Source organism: Drosophila yakuba, chromosome 3L (assembly GCF_016746365.2).
Source record: "Drosophila yakuba strain Tai18E2 chromosome 3L, Prin_Dyak_Tai18E2_2.1, whole genome shotgun sequence".
Classification (NCBI taxonomy): Eukaryota; Metazoa; Arthropoda; class Insecta; order Diptera; family Drosophilidae; genus Drosophila; species Drosophila yakuba.
In genome coordinates, this window is record NC_052529.2 from 8691351 (window position 1) to 8711934 (window position 20584).

The 20584-nt window shown below is 38.9% G+C and overlaps 2 protein-coding genes and 3 non-coding genes across 7 annotated transcripts in view; 1 reads left to right on the top strand and 4 right to left on the bottom strand.

Annotated features, from left to right (window-relative positions):
* The window catches only part of LOC6533384 (serine/threonine-protein kinase NLK), a 68156-nt gene extending 60842 nt beyond the window's left edge, over positions 1–7314 (top strand). Inside the window, exons 3-8 of one of the 2 annotated variants that reach the window (XR_005561229.2) lie at positions 1212–1267; positions 1909–2500; positions 2571–2772; positions 2840–2933; positions 3422–3848; positions 5226–7314. Coding sequence is in view for 1 of the 2 variants with exons in the window: in XM_002094073.3 (XP_002094109.1) it covers positions 1212–1267; positions 1909–2500; positions 2571–2772; positions 2840–2933; positions 5226–5280 (999 nt within the window). In the remaining variant the exon portion in view is untranslated. The remainder of the gene's footprint in view (positions 1–1211; positions 1268–1908; positions 2501–2570; positions 2773–2839; positions 2934–3421; positions 3849–5225) is intronic. The other variant, XM_002094073.3, reaches the window with a different exon arrangement.
* A 2485-nt stretch (positions 7315–9799) lies between these two features.
* On the bottom strand, positions 9800–14232 carry LOC6533386 (MAP7 domain-containing protein 2). 2 transcript variants are annotated; one of them, XM_002094074.4, is made up of 4 exons: positions 13984–14232; positions 13480–13646; positions 11322–11649; positions 9800–10914 (listed from the first exon to the last, which is right to left on the bottom strand). In XM_002094074.4, the coding sequence occupies exons 2-4, from the start codon at positions 13635–13637 to the stop codon at positions 10120–10122; spliced, it is 1281 nt and encodes a 426-aa protein (XP_002094110.1). In that variant the 5' UTR covers positions 13638–13646; positions 13984–14232; the 3' UTR covers positions 9800–10119. The 2 variants fall into 2 exon arrangements, with proteins under 2 accessions (XP_002094110.1, XP_015049980.1); XM_015194494.3 differs by lacking the exons at positions 13480–13646; positions 13984–14232 and adding an exon at positions 11796–11917.
* Positions 14233–15771: 1539 nt separating this feature from the next.
* Positions 15772–15854, bottom strand: Trnal-cag. The gene has a single exon. It is a non-coding gene; the product is annotated as a tRNA-Leu (tRNA).
* Positions 15855–16024: 170 nt separating this feature from the next.
* Trnal-cag lies at positions 16025–16107 on the bottom strand. Its single transcript has one exon. It is a non-coding gene; the product is annotated as a tRNA-Leu (tRNA).
* A 142-nt stretch (positions 16108–16249) lies between these two features.
* On the bottom strand, positions 16250–16332 carry Trnal-cag. The gene has a single exon. It is a non-coding gene; the product is annotated as a tRNA-Leu (tRNA).
* Positions 16333–20584: the final 4252 nt, after the last annotated feature.

Sequence of the window (20584 nt, forward strand, 5' to 3'; positions counted from 1 at the left end):
AGTGTATCGCTTGTGTCGGTTTCCCTCAGCTGCTCGCATTAAATGTTGCAAACGCAACAAATGCAGTCGCTAAATTACAGAATTTGCAGGCGGCTCAAGTGGCAAGTGGCCGGGGAAATAAATATAAGACAAAGGCTGCCAAAGGAGCGCAACCGAAATGAAACGAGGGGGAATTTCGCGTTGCTCCTGTGGAGTGTAAAGAAAAAATAAAAAAATAAAAACTTTGCCACTTAAGACGGCGACGCAGATTCAGACCTCAAGACGGCAGCGGCTTAGCGGCAGCGGCTTAGCGGCAACGGCCAACAAAAAACCAATATATATATACATATATATATAAAATACAACAAAATAAAAACCAGTAACCAAAGTTGTCGGCACTTTTTGTTGTTGCGTTCGCAATGCCCCGCGAAAAGTGCTCAAAATTGTTGAACTGCTTTTGGCTTTGCCAACTGCCAACGAACAAAATGGGAAGTGGGGAAATGCAGGGGGGTTAAATGTGCAACATTGTGGCAGGCAACTTTTGTTGTTGCTGTTGTTGTTCTTGCTGTTTTGTTCACCATACGCATTTGGCGGCCCAGCAACTGAAGTTGTATAAATATTGTAAATTGATTTTAAATGGGCGGTGGTGGTGGAGTTCGCCTCCTGTTAGATTTTGCGATGTGATTGCCCTGCACTGCAAGTTCCTTCATCATCGCTTCACCGCAAGCGAAAATAAATCAGCGCTTGTCTGTCTGTGGCTTGCTTTTTTTCGCCTTGACTTTTTCCACATAGATATATTTTTTTTATTTTCTTTGTATTCTCCTGTCCATCAGTCGACCGTCGACTTGGCCTCCTCCCCCATATAAAAAAAAGAAAAGACCCTCGCACAAAATGTGGCGTGTTTTGTATCTCCTTCGTCAGCGGTTAGTAGTGTATAAAAAATCATCAAGGGTTCAACAATTTCCTTGGTGATTTTTTGCTTGCTGCCTTTTTTGTTTTTTGTTTTTTTACTTGCGGCATTTAATGCCCCGGCAGCCGGGACACTTAACATGCAACTTGATTTTTATTGCAACTCCATAATTTATGACCAACCCCACGTAATCCCCCTGAAATGAGGTGCAAATTGTTGACTGGATTGTCTAGGGATTTGTATTTTTACTGCCAGTTCAATGACTTTGTAATATTTTCAAATATATTTACTTAATGATGTTTTTTGTTTTGTTATTTTGCAGGTTCTTTCAGCTCTGGACATTCTACAGCCACCGCATTTGGATTTCTTTCAAGAAATGTATCCTTTTACAATTTGAAAACATGAAAAACTCAAAGAAAAGTTAATACTTTTCAACTCGGAAGTGTGCAAATTGGGCTAACGTAAATTGTTTTAGTTTTCTAGGAACCATAATAATTTCTTAATTTATTTCTTGTGGTTTCACATCTCCCCCAGTTTAGCATATAAAAATTAATCTTTCTTTTTGATATTTTAATGATTTAATCACTTTGCAAACATTTGTACCAAACAACCTTTCAATATGTTAAATTAAGATTTTTAAACTTAAAGACGCCTTCTTGCTTTCACCATCCAGTTTTTTACCCTTTAATGAAGTCCGAACTTTCGGACAATGAATAAACTTTCAAAAATATCCAAACTATAAACCAACAGCAAATATTTTATTAATCCTTCACCCATAGAAACTATAAAAATTCGATTTTGCAAAGTGAGTTGCTGCTTTTTTGGGCGTCGCAGCCGAAACTTTTGGGCTAAAAGCAAATGTTACTAATTGAAAAAGTTTTAAGCACAAACAAACAAGGCAAAAACGCAAAAAATAAAAGATGTGTTGAAGGGAGTTCCAAAACTTTTGTTTGCTCCTTTCGCATGTCGCTATGAAATTGGTTTCCACCTTAACTCCCCTTTTTTGAATCGATCAATAGCTATGTGATAACGGAGCTGCTGCAATCGGATCTGCACAAGATAATCGTGTCGCCGCAGCACCTGTCCGCCGACCACATCAAGGTGTTCCTCTACCAGATCCTGCGCGGCCTCAAGTATCTGCACTCGGCTCGCATCCTGCATCGCGACATCAAGCCGGGCAATCTGCTCGTAAACTCGAATTGTGTGCTCAAGATCTGTGACTTTGGATTGGCCCGCGTCGAGGAGCCGGATCAGGCCAAGCACATGACCCAGGAGGTGGTCACCCAGTACTATCGCGCACCGGAAATTCTGATGGGCGCACGCCACTACTCGTCGGCGGTGGATGTGTGGTCGGTGGGCTGCATTTTCGGCGAACTCTTGGGGCGTCGCATCCTCTTTCAGGCACAGAATCCCGTGCAGCAGCTGGAGCTGATTACGGAGCTGCTGGGCACACCAACCATGGAGGATATGCGTCACGCCTGCGAGGGTGCACGCACTCACATGTTGCGCCGGGCGCCCAAGCCGCCCTCCTTCTCGGTGCTCTACACACTCAGCTCACATGCCACGCACGAGGCGGTGCACCTGCTCTGCCAGATGCTCGTCTTCGATCCGGTACATTGCATTCATTATACAATCCATGCAAGTACAGTTTAACTAATATTCCCCCCCCATTTCCGTGCAGGACAAGCGTATCTCGGTGACAGATGCCCTGGCGCATCCGTATCTGGATGAGGGACGTCTGCGGTACCACTCGTGCATGTGCAAGTGCTGCTTCACTACCTCAGCCGGAATGCGTCAGTATACGGCTGATTTCGAGCCCTCCGCCGGCCAGCCCTTCGACGATCTGTGGGAACGCAAACTCACATCCGTGCAGCAGGTCAAAGGTTAGTGCTAATCATAATTTATATAATTTTAATACCTATATCAATCAAATGTTTTTTAAACTTGCAGAGGAGATGCACAAGTTCATTGCCGAGCAGCTGCAAACGGGTCGTGTGCCGCTGTGCATCAATCCACAGAGTGCAGCCTTCAAGAGTTTCGCCAGGTGAGTGAGCAGTTCCTTGCCAATGCCACCAATTCAGTTTTCCCCTCCTCCACCGACAAACCTTTAAACTTTTCCCACCTCTGCACGCCGTCCTGTCTTTGCCCCCCAAAAAAAACATTTTACAAATTTAACACCTTTAGTCAAAATTGTATACCTCTTTTCTTGATACACTCTTTCGTTTCGTTTATTTATGATTTTGATTTTGATTTATTGTTTAAATTAATTGAACATGGCTTCCGTGTAATGCTCTCACTCTCAATCTCTCTAAACCTAAACCTATTCCGCTAATTGTCGTACCTGTCCCAACTATATCCAAAACTATATCTATATAACTCTCTATTTGCCAATTGAACTACCGAACTACGATTATAATTTGTAACCTTATTTTTAAATGATCTTTTTCGTTTGTTCTTTTATTTTTGTTGTTCAACATGGATATTAATCTTGAAATTTCTATTAAATCGAATCGTTATATTTGCGTTGTTAAGCCAATGAGAATGAGAAAATCTACTACTACTACCACTACCACTACTACCACTACAACTTGCACTGCTGCTCCTGCCGCTGCTCCAATCCGCCGCCGCCTACTGCTGCGCTCTCCTCAAGAACCGATCGATCCAGATCCAGATACAGATCGAGATATACTAGGCGCGCGATCTCCTCTCACTAGAACGAATCGATATAGACACGCAGAAGTCACAAGATACTATCCGCAATCTCTGCCGATTGATTGACGAATGAAAATGAATATGAAACTGAAAATGATATTGATAATGAAAATGAAATCGAAATCGATAAAGAAAACGTAACCGAATACGAATACGAAAGCACAGCCAAGATAAAGATACAATAATACAGATACAGATACAGAAAATGAGGCCTCGGGGCGGCAACTGTCTCTCTACTCCTTCTTAGGTCTGTTGATAAAGCGAAAAACTTACTAAATATTTATTTATTTAGTTTATCACCTTATTTGTTCATATTTCTTTTTTTATCTACTTTCCTACCTATTGCAAATGTGTATAGAACCAAAATGAAATAAGGAAACAAAAAAAGAACAACAACCTATTTAGTTTTAACCATTTCCTTATGATTAACTTTTAGTTATAATTCTACGTTCATTTCTTTTAAATGGGTATTCTTGCGTAACATTTTTCTGTACATACATGTTTTTTAAAAAGCCAACAAGAATACAGCAGTCTAACCAAGAACATTATAAAATTGTTTACAAATGTCGCAATGAAAATTGAGAACAAAATTGGCAAGGCAATTACATATCTGTTAAGAATGGAAAACGAAAAATATGCAGAGACATTTTCAACTATTTTATAAAGCTATTAAGTCGATTAAAATCGAATAAATATGAATATAATGCATATAACCAGCTCCATAATCAATTTTGTGTTTTTGTTTTGTGTTCGCATTCAACTCATATATCTATAAACTATATATATATATATCCGTTATCGTGTACAGCAGATTTCATCCAGTAAACAAAAGCCCATACGCACCTACAGACCATAATTCCCTCCATGTCTCGAATAAGCAATCATTCCCATATCAAATGTTATGCACACCTATCATTAAACGTTACACAAGGACCTATTGCAAATGCTTTGAATATATCCGTGCCAAAGAAAAAGCTACTTTATCTATTTAATATCAAATTCAAGTGTCATGAAATTAAAGAAAATTTGTTTTCAACTTGTGAATAGCTAACGCCCATCATTTAGCTCAGTCATTGTCCTGCCTAATCCTAAAAACATCTCGTTATCCATGCAGGTTTAGATCATAAGCCTTGAAAATACCCACCATATGCTTGGATAAGTTTATATAAATTTGAAAACTGCACAGAAAATCATGCAAAATATATATTTGTACAATTTGCAGTGCAGCTGAGCAGCAGTGACAAAGAAAGAACTGAAGTAGATTTGAACGCTTGAACAACTACCATTTTCAATGACTTGAAATTATTATGATTAACCAAAACAAAACCAAAACCAAAACTTTAACTTTGTATTTTATAAATCCCCCTCCAACCCGAAACTCTTTTTTGTAGTTCTACCTTGTACATTTTCATTTCACGTTTCGTTTTAAGATTGTTTTCAATGGGAGCTATTTCTGTATTTAGTTAGTAATTTGTCTTAAATTAAAGCTTTAAATGTTTTCTGTAAACTTTTCGTTGTACATGGCATGAGCAAACTAATCTAGATGTTTAACCAAAAAACCACCTATTAAAATTCAATATTAAAATTCGTTTGTTTTTTTCATTTTTCCCCACCTGCAATTTAGTTCAACTGTGGCACATCCTTCGGAGCTACCGCCCTCGCCTCATCAATGGGAATGACGGCAAAATGAGGCGATTGCTGCCTAAAATCGAAACAAAAGCAACACAGCCAAACGATAGACCCTTGCCGCCGAGAAGAAGGAGGAGAGGAGTCGATTCCCAGTCCAAAAACCCCTCGAAAACCAACCCCATCCAAAACCAACCAACCCAATCAAATCCAGAGATAACTCAACTCAGCCAGGAACAACTATTGAATAATTTTTAAGCGCCAAACGGCTTTTAAGTGGGCGTTTGTCTGTTTGAAAGTTAAAGCATTCCACCACCGAAATTAACTAAAACAAAAACAAACAATTATTTAATAATACTATAGACAAACAAATATGTAACGTAACTCAACGGAAACTAGTCTAAACAACAAAACTGTAGTTAAAACAGCAGGCAGCATCGACGCAAAACAAGCAAGTTTAAAGAAAACAAAAACGTAAAAAAAAAAAGTGAAAATTAACGAGAGAGAGAGGGAGCAGCAGCAGTAGAATCTACGCACTAAAAACAAAGCGTATTTAACAAATAACTATAATTTTTTGGCAACAAAGCAGACATTTTGTTGTGCTTGACATGAATTGGAAATGAAAATTCAATTAAAATAAAAAACAAGAGAATCGTTTTATCGTTTTATGTTAAGCTCCTATTAAAACTATGTATATGTAAATTAATTAGCAACACACACACACAGACATCGTATTCATTATATACAAGTATGCTTAAATCTTAAATATATCGATATATATATTTAAAGTAAAATAGTTACAAAATGCACACAAATCCAACATTTGTTTGCCAAAATTTACCTCAAGCGATAGTCCTTTTCGTCCGCAAACGCAAAAAGGATCGATTCATTTTCTGTTAGCATACGACAAAAACATTTAATAATGCAATGTGTAGCTACAGTTAAATGTGTACTAGGCGCTAAAAGAAAAACAAAAATTCTTTTGAAATTATGCAACTATTTTTATTTACACCAACGTTTGAAGCTTCAAATTTGAAACTGGTTTCTAGAAATATACTCTAAATGTAACTGACTATTACAAAAAAATGGTCAGCCTAACTCATTAGGAAAAAAGGAAAAATATTCGATGAAATTAGTTCAAAGTTTCAACTGTCGACTGAACAAAAATACAATATAAATTAATATATAAATATAAATTAAACAATTTCAACTTAATTTAGTTACGACAATTTTCGCTTTGATAATAGTTTGTTAAGCTTCTTAACCATTAGTTTCATAAATGTAAACTACACAATAAACAAACCAACAAATGAAAAACCAACAAGTGGACGACGCACTGCCCCCAGTGAATGGTTCGAGCGGATCACACCCATCTGGACGGAAAGAAGGCATCCCATTGCAGGGATCTTCTTGGAGTCTCAAGGCGCCGCCCGAACCAATTCGATTTTAGTTATGTTTAATTTGCTTTTAGTTGATTACCATGTAATATAGTTTAATTTTCGACTAACTACACCTCTGTCTCTCTCAATGCTCATCGCTATAGACTATAGCTAAGGTGCAGGACAGGATCGGTTATAGAGGATCAATTGCTAAGGCCTCGGCTGACCAGAACATTAAATATGTTTAAGACTGAGTTTTCTCATTTGACGACGACAATTGATTGATTGATTGATTGAGGATATGCAATATTATAATTCGCACTTCATTTATTTGAAAGAACAAAAATGAACATTTTGATGTAGATTAAGCACTTAAACGAAATTAAAAAGCGTATACCGTGTATGTGTATTTGAATGTCTTTTGTCTTCAATGTTTAGAGCAAAACAAACGCATGAATATTTAATCGAAAAACGACGATGGATTAGAAGAAACTCTTGATGAAATTTAAACTGAAGCTAAACTTAAAATTTTCTCTTCTTCGATTCTCTTAACTGTGCTGCTTTCTTATGTATGTAGTTATTAATTATAGCATTATATATATTATCCAATATATATACATGTATGGATTAGCATAAAAACAAACAAAAACAAAACAAAAACCAATATGAATTCAAAACTTTCACGGAGATCTCATAGCAAAAACAAAACGAAATGAAAGAAAAGAAAAGCATAGTGGCACCAAAATGCAAAAAGGCATCGTGCAGCAAAGTAGAATTTCTTTTCAACTTTTGTTTATAACTAAAGTTTTTTCTTAAACGTAAACGCATAGAGTACAGATTGTTTTCCCCTCATTTGACCATAGAGAAAATCGCTCGAATTAAAGTGACATCAGCATCGACATCGACATCAACAACAACATCCACATCATTTACATCTCTAAGCACATACTCGTACTCCCCGTAGTGGTACATATACAAAATAACAAATAACAAATACGACTATAGTTACGACCGATAGTTAGTTTTCGTTCGGTTTAGGCACCGTGTACATAGCATTATCTCCACGCCCCCACCAATATTTAGCCCACATCTCTCTCCTTAGCGCAGTAAGACGGTTAGCTATGAGGTACGATACGATACGAGTACGATAAGTAATGGACATGTACATTATACTACACGAATAGCACAACCCCCCTCCCCCATAATTGGAGCAGGTCTGAACTAAAACATAATGTAATTCACACAAGATATGGGCCCATATATACTAGGGTGTATGTTTGATTTTGGGGGCGAGTCTGCCGCCTGTTTGATATGAGTTCATAAGTTAAGATCAACTGTAACTGTAACTGTAAACTGCATTAGTATTTGACTTGTAAACCGATTTTAAGGATCATTCTTAACTATATATATTAGATACGAATTACGCATTAATTTACGTTAAATGAGAATAATACGAAAAAAACTGTGTAAACTGTTTGTATAAAAAATAAGAACAAAACAAAAAAAAGAAAAAAACGAATCCATTTTGTTTTATTTGTCGCATTACCTAAAGTGGATCCAACCCAACCCAATGCATTTGCTAATTAGAATTTATAGCCATGTAACACTGCAAGCCACACAACTAGCACCCACTATATACAATATATATGTGTATGTATATTTATGGACAATATTTGAGATTAAAGCCCACACACAATACAACACACCACACCAACAATTCTTCAAGTTTGTAATAGAATGCAGGAAAACAGCAAAGACAGCATTCCATTGAAAAGGACACCTAAGGATGCCACGTACATTATAAACTTTGAACATGAACCAAATATATATGATGATCAAATGATGAGACTCTGAGAGAAGTCCTTTGAAACTAGAATTGGTCAAGATTGGTAGTTTAAAACATAAAAATGATTGCGCTCAGGTTATTAAATGTAAAAATTACAAAATACTCCTATATACATATATGAAATAATCCCAAATTCGCATAACATATAAATAACCACATATATGTACGTTTAACAAGTTTAACAAAAGGCTGTTTGTAGAAATTGTGACACAGTTTTTTTAACCCGAACCCACTAAACCCGCAACTAACCGACGATTCACCAACTCGATGTGTAAATGCAAAAAGGATAATTAGGCATCTTCGACTCCACAGTGAATGTAGTTCTAGTTGCTTACACTAACCAGAAACAAAACTGGCTGCTTTGTGCACTCCGAGAAATTATGTAAATACTAAAGCAAACGATAAATGATAAATGGTAAATGATAGTAGTCGTCGTGCATAAATTTAGAGAAAACTTTGTGATTGCTTCTCATTGATGATAATGACATAACTGTTTTGTAGGGCAACCTTAAGGCAAATATTTTTTCTTATAAGCAGCATGTAAAAACACTTGAAACGCTAACCGCAAAACGCAAAGCAAACGCTATTTGTAGGACACACCAAACGTAGTTAACAAACACGATTTAAGCCCATATAAAACACACCCCCTATAAACCCTAAAAATCGATGGCAAATGCTTAACCAAAAAAAACAAAAATGATATACGAGTTATTGTATGTGTATGGGAAATTTGCTAAATGTTGTAAAAAGTATATTACTCGATTATAATGTAGCACTCGAAATGGAGTCTCTCCAATCATGTAGAAATCCTCATCCAGTAAAAGCACGCAACAAAGTTCCCTAATACTTTACACATAATTTGGTTTCCTTGACCCGCAAGCTAAATTAAACATGAAGTGTTTAACTGTATATATGTAATGTATTAACCACATTAACCGAATATACTAACTGAAACGAAACTAAGCCCGCAATACATACCTGTGTAGTGGTAAATGGGCCGGCAAGAAATGTAAATTACCAAATGCAATCCTTTCTCCAGGACGAAATGCAGTCGAGCTACCGAACTCTGCATAATTTACATGGAAATCGTAAAGACACACTAACCATTGTATTAACTCAACTAAACCACACTAAATAAAACCGCATTAGACTTACTAAATATTATTATAACGTAACTGAAAAAGAAGAAACAAATGCTTTCAAACTAAATAAAGTTCTTTGGAATTACAATGCAAAAAAAAAAAACCAAAAAAGATACGAAAAAACGCAAGTGTTATTATTAACGGTGATGGTAATATCCCCTAGTTATATACCTTCAATTCCCAAAAACAAAACTCTTGGAGGGTGTTTTTAGTGTCTGGCTTAAATCAAGCTTTCATATATTCAATATAGAAAGGAATTCAATCTTAATTCGTTTTATGGCTCGACTTTTACAAAATGTACCCAACTCCAGGTGGGTAATATCAAATTCCAGTAAGCTTACGTGTCTAAAGGGGGAGCTGCTTCAGCTCTTACAATTGGCTTACAAATTAAATTGGTTCTGCTTCAGTCTTAGACAAAGTTATGAAATGCCTTTGATGTAAATATATGTACGATTCTTTCGAAAAATAATGGGAACTGCTTCACATGAATTGGAAATTGAATTGGTGTGCCCAAAATACTGACAACTAATCCTTGTTGCCGTAAATACTGTAGCTCTTCTCCACGAAGATCTGAATGGAACGCTTCACGTTCTGCTTGTGAGGTTCGGGCAGCTGCTCCAACTTGGGTAGGATTTTCATTAGGAAGCGGAAGTCGGGCGATAGATTTATGTTCGTCTCGATCTCCTCCGAATTCATTGTCACCTCCGAATGCTCGGACTTCGGAATCTTGGCATTCTGGATGGGAAGTGGCATCTGGATGGATGAAGGCACTGAACTTGGCGTGGACGGGATCTTCACAAAGTTTGTTGGATTCTTTTTGGGCGGCAATGTGATATGTGGTCTGGGATTATTGACCACCGGCTTGGCTTTAGCCACCACTGGTGTGGGTTTGATCTGCTTCTGTTCCTTGTCCTGTATGCGATTCAGTAACTCGGGCAGCAGTTTCTCCAAATGCTGGGTAAGATTGGCCTGCGGCTTGTCGGCCATAATCATCAGTTTCTTGCCCGCCACATCCTTATCCTGCTCCACGACTACGAACATCTTCCGCTTCTTGGCCTGTCCATTTGTCTCCAGAGTCTGACCCTTGGTCTCATCCGACTTCTCGGTGATCACGTACAGTTTCCTCTTCTTGGCTTGACCGTTCTCCAAGCGATTGAGTCCATTCTGGGAATCCTCCAGGGCTGACAGTGGCAGCGAGGCTTCGTAGTCGGAGTTTATGGACTGCACATCGCTGGAGGCCGAGGAGCTAATGGAGTGGGAACGCTGTGGCATGGGCATGACGTTGGTGTGGGGCTTCTTGGCCTGATGTCTATGGGGACTCTGCAAGAGAAGAGGGGGTTTATTAAAATAAATTTGCATATGCTGAACATAAGAAGGGGATTAACACTCTCCTTAGAATATCCAATTAAAATGTCCTAAGCTTTTACAAGATCAGTATTCGTTTGAAGCATAAAGCTTTATCAGAAAATTACATATGTTTTAAATTATTTATTTTATGTACGCATTTGTATTTAATGTTGTTAAATGGACTTTAATAGCATGACCTTTCTGTAGAGCACGTTTTAATGTGTATATACCGATATGATTTTTTTCAATTGGTTAATAAATAATGCAAATTGCGTTATGAAGTCTAGAACATAATTTCTGTCGCAGCTGAATTTTAGCTTGACTCAATTACCAACCCCTATGAAAGCTGAACTTTTGTGTTCCTTTGTGCTGCCACTCACCTCAACAAGTTCAATGGTGGTGCTGCCGGCCAGCGCCGACTTGACAGCACCGCTCCCAGTTCCTGCACCTCCTCCTCCGTTGACTCCTCCTCCTCCTACTTTTCCTCCTCCTCCGACTCCTGCAATGACCGAACCTCCTGCACCATTAATGGGTAGCACTGTGCCCTTGGAGGACGACGACTTGCGCAGCGGCGTCATCTTGATGCGGGTTTTGGCCATCTCCTGGCGTTGGCTGAAGTGTCTCGAGCAGATGCGCAGCTTTTGGAGGCCGCCGAGTTGATCCACCAGTTTATAACTGACTCCAAAGTGACGCAGCCAATGATTGCAGCTGCACGTAAATAAGAAAAGCAAGCAATAACGACTACTATTACTAACCACCAAAAGCTCAGTTCAGAATGCTTCTTTTTCTTTTCGAGGGGGGGTCAAAAAGCTTTTCGCACAATTTCCCAAGTTATCGCCAAATGGGAAACATACCAATTATTGAGGGGAAAAGAGACGACGAGCTAGTTGCGATCGGTTGCGCGGTTCTTTGTTTAATGATTAAACCGACAAAATGAAACTGCATTGGAGTTTCGTTCTGGTTCTTGCGACGCTTTCAAATTAGATCCGACTTTCGCTCTCCACTCTCTTTATCTCGCTCTCTCTCTCTCTGGCTGACTCTCTGAAAAAGTTCTTGAAAAAGTTTTCGCTGCATTTAAGCTCTTTTTATGCTTCTTTTGCGAGTGCGAACGAGAGAGGCTGTGCTTTCGCACGCTCTTTCTCGCTCAGCGGAAGTTTTGCGGGGCATTGTTATTGTTTGTTGTTGCTGTACTCGCTGTTGCTTTTGCTGCAGCTTCTGCTCAACTTCCCCCTATTTTTGTTGTTGTTGCTGCCGTTTGTGGAAGATGGGGGAAAAGTCGAAATGCCGCTTATTTTCTTTTTTCCTTTATGTTTATGGCTAGGCGAAACAACAACATCAACAACAGTAGGGCCTTCAGGGTGGACCGAATTCTTAATTATTGCGCAGGTCAGGAACTGCAACATCATTTGCTAAACCATCTGACACGTAACTCAAGTTCAAAAACTATTTCAATAGCTTTACTTTTTAAATGTAAAATGCAATAGACTTAAATCCGTAGTTTCACAATGGTTCTGCGTTATTTATGACACATATGTGTGAAATAAACATTGTCATAATTCGCTTTAAAATTTCATATCGTAAGCTCGTAACTTTTTAAACGGAACTCATCAACTACAGTTAGATAACATGCTATTATAATAAAACTTAACAAAAGTCCAGTACATTCTTTCAATTGTTTTTCTTCTAAAAAAAATAACCAAACTTTATTCTGATTTCGTTTATAAAAGTGACTTTGACTTTTTTGGTCTCAAAGTTCATTCGAAGATAATACCACTAAAAAGGTAAGCGAAGAGCTTTCCTTAATAATAAATAAACCCAAACTTTCTGGGGTTTCCCAACATGAAATAAGGGAAGAATAAGAGCGGAAGAATATAGTTAGCACTGGCCCACTCTAAACTCCATGGCCAATGCCAAGTAACTTTGGCAGACGGAACTCAATATTTTTTTTGTTTTTACTTTGCGCACCAACTGCAGAAACTGGAGATGAAGAAGCGGCAAAGAAACGCAAAATAACTTCACTTCACGGCCAGCAGAGCAGAGCCCCACGCGCATTTGTTGCATTTACAGGAGAGCGTGAGAGCTAAAAATAAATGGCAGTCGGAATCTGGGACCTATCCCCCGACCACCCACTGCCCCGCCCACAACGGCATTATTGCATTTCTGATTCTTGGCCGCCATGGCATTGAAATTTTCCTATGAAAATGATGCACTTCTATGCGAATCGAGAAGAGAGAGAGACAGAGAGGGAGAGGCGGAAAGTTCAATGACCTTTGACTGCGAGTATCGGTATCAGACGACAAAGAAGAAGAGGAGCGCCGAGCGGGGTCCAAAGCTTTGGATTGTTTTGGCTTTAATGGAAATGGTATATGGTATGGCATGGGATGTGGTGTTTAAAATTAAGAATGAGCACTTGTGATTCGCAACAAAAACAAGCTTCAGATGATCAAATCGAATCGAATCGATCGGAAAGCTCTTCGTAGGCTCTAAAAACCGGTTTGGTTGTGGTTCTTGCAAGGAGCGTGCACACGTAATACTCACCGATCGGTATCGTGGACTGGGAAACGACGCAACTCATTGGGCTTCACATCCTGGCAGCCCATTAGGCAAATCCTGGAGGACGATGGCAATACTGGTTCCGGCCCATTGGCTCTAGGATTCAGGGACACGGCCTGGCAAATGCGAAGTGTGGTCATCATGTTGGTAATCTATTAAAGATAATGTTTATTCAAGATTAGACCATTTTAAGAAACAATGAAGTTATGTACATGTGTCTCATTTACCATACTTAAGTATGAAAGAAAACCTAGAATGACCTGAAGAACTTTTGCTCTTGCGAATAAAAGCTTGCTTTGCTGCACGTTAAAAAGCACCAATAAGATGCACATTCACGGAAAAGCTTTTTGGATAACTGGAGCTTGCCTTACGGACACGCGTGGTCTTACCTTTACAAAATATCGTGAAATTAAATATATATGTACCCCTCTTTGCCATTATTTACCTATGCTTATCTTAGGCAAACATAAATGTACAAGTTGAACTCACCTGTTACAAAGTCTCCTTTTCTCTGACCAGCAGTTGTGAGTTGAATAACCCCACTGTAAGAACTCTAGGTGAAAGCTTTCGGTTCGGGGAACTTTAAATACAGTTCGCGCGCAGTGTAAGCGATCTCAACTAGCTACGATTAAATGAAAAGGGCTTCTATCTTCTAATTAGCGGTCTGCCATGCGGCTCCGATTATGGTTATAATACGTTCTGCATTCTATGTATACTGCGCTACGTCACTTGTGGGCGCCGACTGTCGAAAGCTCCGGCAGTGGCACGCGAAGGCATCGCGCGAAGCTCGGTTTGGAGAGCGTCTCTCCAGCTTTGGCGAGCTTTATGCCCATGCGTATGAGATCTTCGCCGGAAAGCTCTGACCCATTGGGAGTCAGGCTGAGCTTTCAATCGAGTACAGTAAAAACTGTCACACAGAGACATTACACAAAAATTTTTTATATTTCGACTAAACTTTAAAGTTGGAAATAATAGTGTATTTAATGATGAATTTCATTAAAAATGAGTTGGCTTAATTGTAGTATACATACTACATACATAATTTAAATACTACTAAATAAAGTGATGATAACTCACCATTCAATAATGGATTGTAAATAAAATATTTAGAATGCAATACCCAAAGGCCATTTAACTCTAGTTTTAAATGCGTTTACAGAAATTAGCATTTAGATAGCATTTGCGCTTATCAATTGTTAGTGTCATAAATTTGCGACATAGCTAAGCCGCCAACTTTTCCATCCCATAATTAATTAAAAGTGTTAAGAGCTTTCCATAAATAAAGATACCAATTGCTGCAGGTGTTGCTTTGGGGCGTGCGTTCAAACGATTTTTGTACATTAATTACGGCCGCACAATTCGCGATTGGCAGCCTTCATTTGGATATTTAAAAGCCAATCAATTGGCGGTTCGACGAAGTCATAAATTTCAATGGGCGCTCATCAGCCGAAGGAGGCAAGCCCCTCGAAAAAAAACAGAGGCGTCGAGCCGCAGATAAGCATCCACTTGTCACATCACTCATATTTCCAAGCCGTCAATTTGCATTGTCTGTGAAAATTGCAGCCTGCAGCAACTTGCCACTTGCATCTTGCAGCTTCTTGCTGTCACATGGCAATTGACCCATTCGCCTGTTATGGCCAGGCCAGCCTCAATTTCTAGTGTTTCTCAAGTGCTAAAGCAAATAAAATTTTAACGGCTTGTTTTACACTAGCCAAATTGTCAATTGTCGTGGCCTGTTGATTGCGTTTTACGACCGACAATACGACAATAGTCGCACAATTACAGATGGACCTGATCTGTTTTTTTCCCAAGAACAATTGTGAAAACTACTACACGAACTGCTACTGAGTGGGCCGCATTCGAAAAACGCGCTCAGTCAGCATTTTAATTTCTGTCTGATTGAGCCGAATGAGTCGAGCTGGCGATGTAGAAGTCCAAGTGTTTGCCGGCGATGCCAGACGGCGATAATTCCCAAGGGGCCAGGCTTCATCGCCATCGCCTGTGTGGTCTCGCTATATCGCTATATCGCTATGTCTGTCTGCCCGACAGCCGGGGGCAATCGTTAACTGGCAGCCGATTATGTGATTGGAATATTGACAATTAGGCGTTTACAAATTGATTTACTTGTAATTTTTATGGCGCCCCTGAGAGGTACGCTGCCTCGTTAAAACTACATAGCTAATGGATGCTCCAGACGAATGCTGATCATTGAGAGACGTTCAAAAAAGTTTAAGCTAAAAAATAGTTTTTCTGGATGAAATTGAATCAAAATATCTTTGTCAGAAGTGGGATTCGAACCCACGCCTACAGAGTAGACTGCGACCTGAACGCAGCGCCTTAGACCACTCGGCCATCCTGACTCTTAAGAGCCCCAAGGTCAAATTTCATTTTGGTTGGGACCACATGTAGAAATAGTTTATCCTCGAGTCTGACGTAATGAATGTTAGGCACAAGAAAAAAAATGTTACTTGGCATTAGAAAAAAAAATGTATTTGTTGATTTTCTGGAAAATAGAATTTAAAAAAAGTCTTGTCAGAAGTGGGATTCGAACCCACGCCTACAGAGTAGACTGCGACCTGAACGCAGCGCCTTAGACCACTCGGCCATCCTGACTGTTAAACTAGCGAGTGCTAATTTCCAGTTTCATCAAGGGCCAGTTTGTTCTTGATTTTATAAACTTAATAATTTCAATATTAGACTACTCAAAATTGTTGTTTTTGTATTAAAAGAAATGAAAAAGGCGGCAAAAAGTTCTTGTCAGAAGTGGGATTCGAACCCACGCCTACAGAGTAGACTGCGACCTGAACGCAGCGCCTTAGACCACTCGGCCATCCTGACAGTTTTTGTTCGGGTGTCAGAAGGCCAATCCGATTCGCTGGCATTGTGCTGCCGCAACATTAAGTATACGCCTCGTATTACGAATGTTTGAAAATCACACTTAACACTTGAACTTGCTGCCCACACTTGAATGCGCTCCCGATGAATTATTATAATCGGCACCCCTGAGGCAAAGACAAATTGCCGCTCGTCGCGGCATGGAAAGGTGTGTACAGACAGTACAGTCAAGACACGAAATCACATGCAAGCGATGGAAATGATAATAAAAAGCAAGCGAAATCGGGTCAACGTCATACATCACACTGTGCAGATTGGCAAGTGTCACTTTTTTTATATATTTAGATTTGTTGCCCAACAAATGACAGTCAACAAAATGGCGATATTCATCGAGGGGGAGCTGACGATCGAAACAGGAGTAATTAAGTTGTAGTTTTTCGGTTAGCCAAACTGGCAAAATGTCAACTAGCCCAAAGTGCGGACCGCTTGACATTTCACACGCAGCTGCAGTTGCTGTTGTTGTTGTTGTTGTTGTTGTTGCTGTTTTTGTTTTTGTTTTGTTTTTTATGCAGCATTTACTGGTCGCACGCACTTTCAATGCATTTCAATTAGTTGGAGCCGCAGCCGCTCCACTTTGACTTTGAGTGGCCGTACCGGACTGGATATTTTCCATTTTTACAGACTGATGGCAGACACTTGATAGGCCTGAGCGTATGTTAATCGGCCGACTCGACCTGACAGCCCAAGTTAATTAAAGTATTTGCTCCCAACCCAGCCACACAGCCACACAGCCACCGAGCCACCCAGCGTACATAATTCCCATTAATTTGCTAGTTAGCAACGCAGCCACTGCTAAGATCACCTCAATTGCACTCGACTCATTATGATTAATGATCGCAGCGTACAAGAATTGTTTGAGGAACGCGGTGACCCACAAAAGGCGACACATTTTCCTTTGGCCAACTCGAAATAGAATTAGCAAATTGCCCGAATGTCAATCAAGCGTCATCAATCAAAATTTGTGCTACTGTCAACTCGATCACAATACCAATACAAATACCAATTCAAGTATAAATAAGCGCAGCCCAGCGGGCTGCAACAGTAGGGTGCAGCTGAAATATTTAACTGGAGGTTATAAATTACCATAACAATTCTGAATTCTGAATTTGGAATTCTGGGGAGCTGCGTATGTGGGTCAACAGTGGAAAATCCCCTCCCGGCCAAAACCCCATGATATGTCAGCAGAGTTGTTAGCACAGCCGCACAAAGGTTAAACCGAGGCATTGAATGCTTTTCCAGCTTCGAGCTGATGCAAATGGAGTTTGGATTAAGCTAATACCTGATTACCTTCGGCCGTCTTTCTATAAGTTCTTTAGAGCAAATCATTTAATGAAGATATTGTGTAGTTTCCAAAGATTTAATCTGCCTAAAACCACCAGTCGTTTTGTGGGCGGGGAAAAGTGTTTAATTCACGGTGATACCAAGTGATAAATGGCAATTCCACAACAGTGGACAGCCAAACGACACGCGTTTATGGCTGCCTTGATTTATTGGGTTCTTTAATATAATTGCATTCATATTTAAATGGGGGTTTCGAGTTCAAAAGCATACTAATCTGATCAGTTCTGAATTTAAGTTTAATGGAAAAAAATCATTAAGGTTGTCGCTGTCAAAAACTGCATACATGATTTATAAATCAATTTTAATAAAGAACTAAACTAAAATGATTAATACATTCAAAATGCTTTACTGTATGAAACATGCCCCATTTTATCGACTGATCTTTTCAGTATGCTTCAATTAATACCCGAATCCCCAACAAAAACTGCCCCAATATTTCAATTAGAGTTCTATAGATCCAAACTCCGTGCTGACAAAGTCAATGCTCCTTTTCAAGTTCAAAGTCAATTCGGGTAGAAAACACCAACAAATAAATAATACACATATAAACTGAAGGAGGGGTCTAAACAAACTGAAGACTCTGTGGAGCATTAATCAATTGTGGCTCACTCCTCTTTTTGCCCTGGCTATTTTGTCGCGATACTTTTCTGCCAAATTTGAGCAAAGTTAATTAACAGGTTTCATTGTCTCGACTTTTGGCGGCTCAGGCGAATACCATATTTTTTAAATTTTGTATTTTTCCCATTCTGTTGCTCAGTTTTTTTACGATCGCAATAAAACAAATTATTGTGGGGGCGTGTTTGTTGTGGGAGGGTAAAAACAAATACGAATTTGCATATAGTACATATGTCGAGTTGGGTGGGGAGTTGCAGGGGGTGAAGTCCAGAGAAAGCACCTGCAAACAAGTTGTAGAAAAAGCCGGTTCCAGCTGCTTGTCCTAAACACACTTAATTAAAGATGCAATTTGTGGTTCTTAAACACTTAAGTTCCAACAATTACCCACGCAGCTATGGCTCATTAAATGGGAGTTTGTTTAGGGGCATTATTATAATCTATGAAAACTGCCGTTCTTTTAAGACATGGTATTTATTTATGTACAATTTACTTACTTAGTTAAAGTTCTCTGGATAATTAAACACATTAAAAAATCAAGAAAATATTAAAACTTTTTAAGTTTATCCCTTTTCATAAAATGTTTAAATATTTGCCATTTTTGTTTTTTATTAATTTCGACGTTTTGCATTGCACGTGCAGCGGCTTAAAATTAGAGAGAAAGGGACGGAGAACCAGAGAGAACTCGCCCACGCATAAAAAATTAAGAAATTACAGCAAACACACGCGAACAAATGAGTTCTCTCTCTTCGCTTCTCTGAGAGCTTTTCTGCGATCAGTGCTGCCAATGTTGTCGAATATAATATCTGTTTTTTATGGCCTATTATATAATTATACTCTTTGTTTTATATCAGACCACTACCAGTTGCTTATTACATTTTAAATTATTTATTTATTATATTTTTACATTTTTAAACCAAATATTTGCGCTGCAAGTGGCTGCTGTTTTCAAGAGATCCAATCTGCGAACAAATCAGTTTCTGACGGGAAAAAGGCTAGGTCGCCAGCACTGCCCACGATCTTCGCTCGCCTCTTTAAGCTCATTTCTGCTTCATTCCGCCTGCATTCGGCTGGCGGCAGCGTCGCAGTAAACATCGCGCGTCTTGAGAGCGGCAAAAACGGAGGTCGCGGTGTGTGTCTTTGTGTTTTCCATACTTTCTGCTGCGGATTATAATAATAAAACGAAATGCGGGCTATAAAATGTGTTTAGTTATGTAGGAAGATTTTTAGTTTCGAAGGAAACAGCCAGGCAACCGGCGACGTGCAATTACGAAATTCAGTCTGTGACAAGTGTGTGTGTGTGTGCGTGTGTGTTTGGTGCGTGCGCTTTTATTTTGGCTGCGCTTCCATGTGTGCGTCTATAAATAACAGAAATAACAGATATAACAACAACAGCAAGAACAACAAGAGAAGCAGCAACAAAAGGCAAAAAACCAAAGAAGCGAAAACGCTAAAAATGAAATATCAACAGCATAAAATGACGGGTTGATTGACTTGCAGGAATTTTAAAAACAAAAAAATACACGAAAATCACACATTTTCGGGTAAGCGTACATAGTGCTCATCCTCTGCTTATCGCGAATCCAGAAGCTACAGCTTCCGTTGTTTAGCAAGAAACGCCAACAAATCGCTGGAGAAACGCACTAGAATCGCCCACAAGTTGCATTCTCTGTAAGTTGAACATCCGAATGTAACAGAATTTTAATCTATGTTAGTTTCTATAAGACGTTTTTAGTAAACCTAAGTTACTATTTTCCTAAAACAAAATGTTTCTCCTACATATGTATGTATATGTATATTCCCCATAAGTTTAAGTTTATTTTGATTAATAATTTAGTACGCCCTCGCGATTTTGTATACATTTCTGTAGGCTGTCAAATTTTTTCCTAAATTGGACTTTTCTATGACCGCAAACAAAATCATAAAGATGTTAGTCATTCGCTGATTTTAAAACTATTACAAATCTTTATAGAATTTTAAAAAAATGCTCAACACTTTTAAATTAACTAGTTTGAATAAAATTTAAAAATACAAAACCTAAGTGAACTTAATTTTTTTTTAATATTTCCAACAACACAAAATTGTTTCTGTGCATTTAAGATTCTGTGTTTGTATGTGTGTAAGTGAGTAAACATAAAGGCGTTTTTCTGCAGAGTCATAAACTCCGAAACCGTATACATTTTGGGGATTTTTCGGCTTTTCTGCTCATACACACGTCAGTGCAACGCCTATAAAAGCCTCA

Excerpts from the sequence above, each read along its gene's own strand:
- LOC6533386 (XM_002094074.4), bottom strand. The coding sequence starts at position 13,637 with ATGATGACCACACTTCGCATTTGCCAGGCCGTGTCCCTGAATCCTAGA. Across the intron at positions 11,650-13,479 it reads CCAGTCCACGATACCGATCG|CTGCAATCATTGGCTGCGTC; the intron begins GTGAGTATTACG and ends ATTTACGTGCAG. Across the intron at positions 10,915-11,321 it reads CCACCATTGAACTTGTTGAG|AGTCCCCATAGACATCAGGC; the intron begins GTGAGTGGCAGC and ends CTTCTCTTGCAG.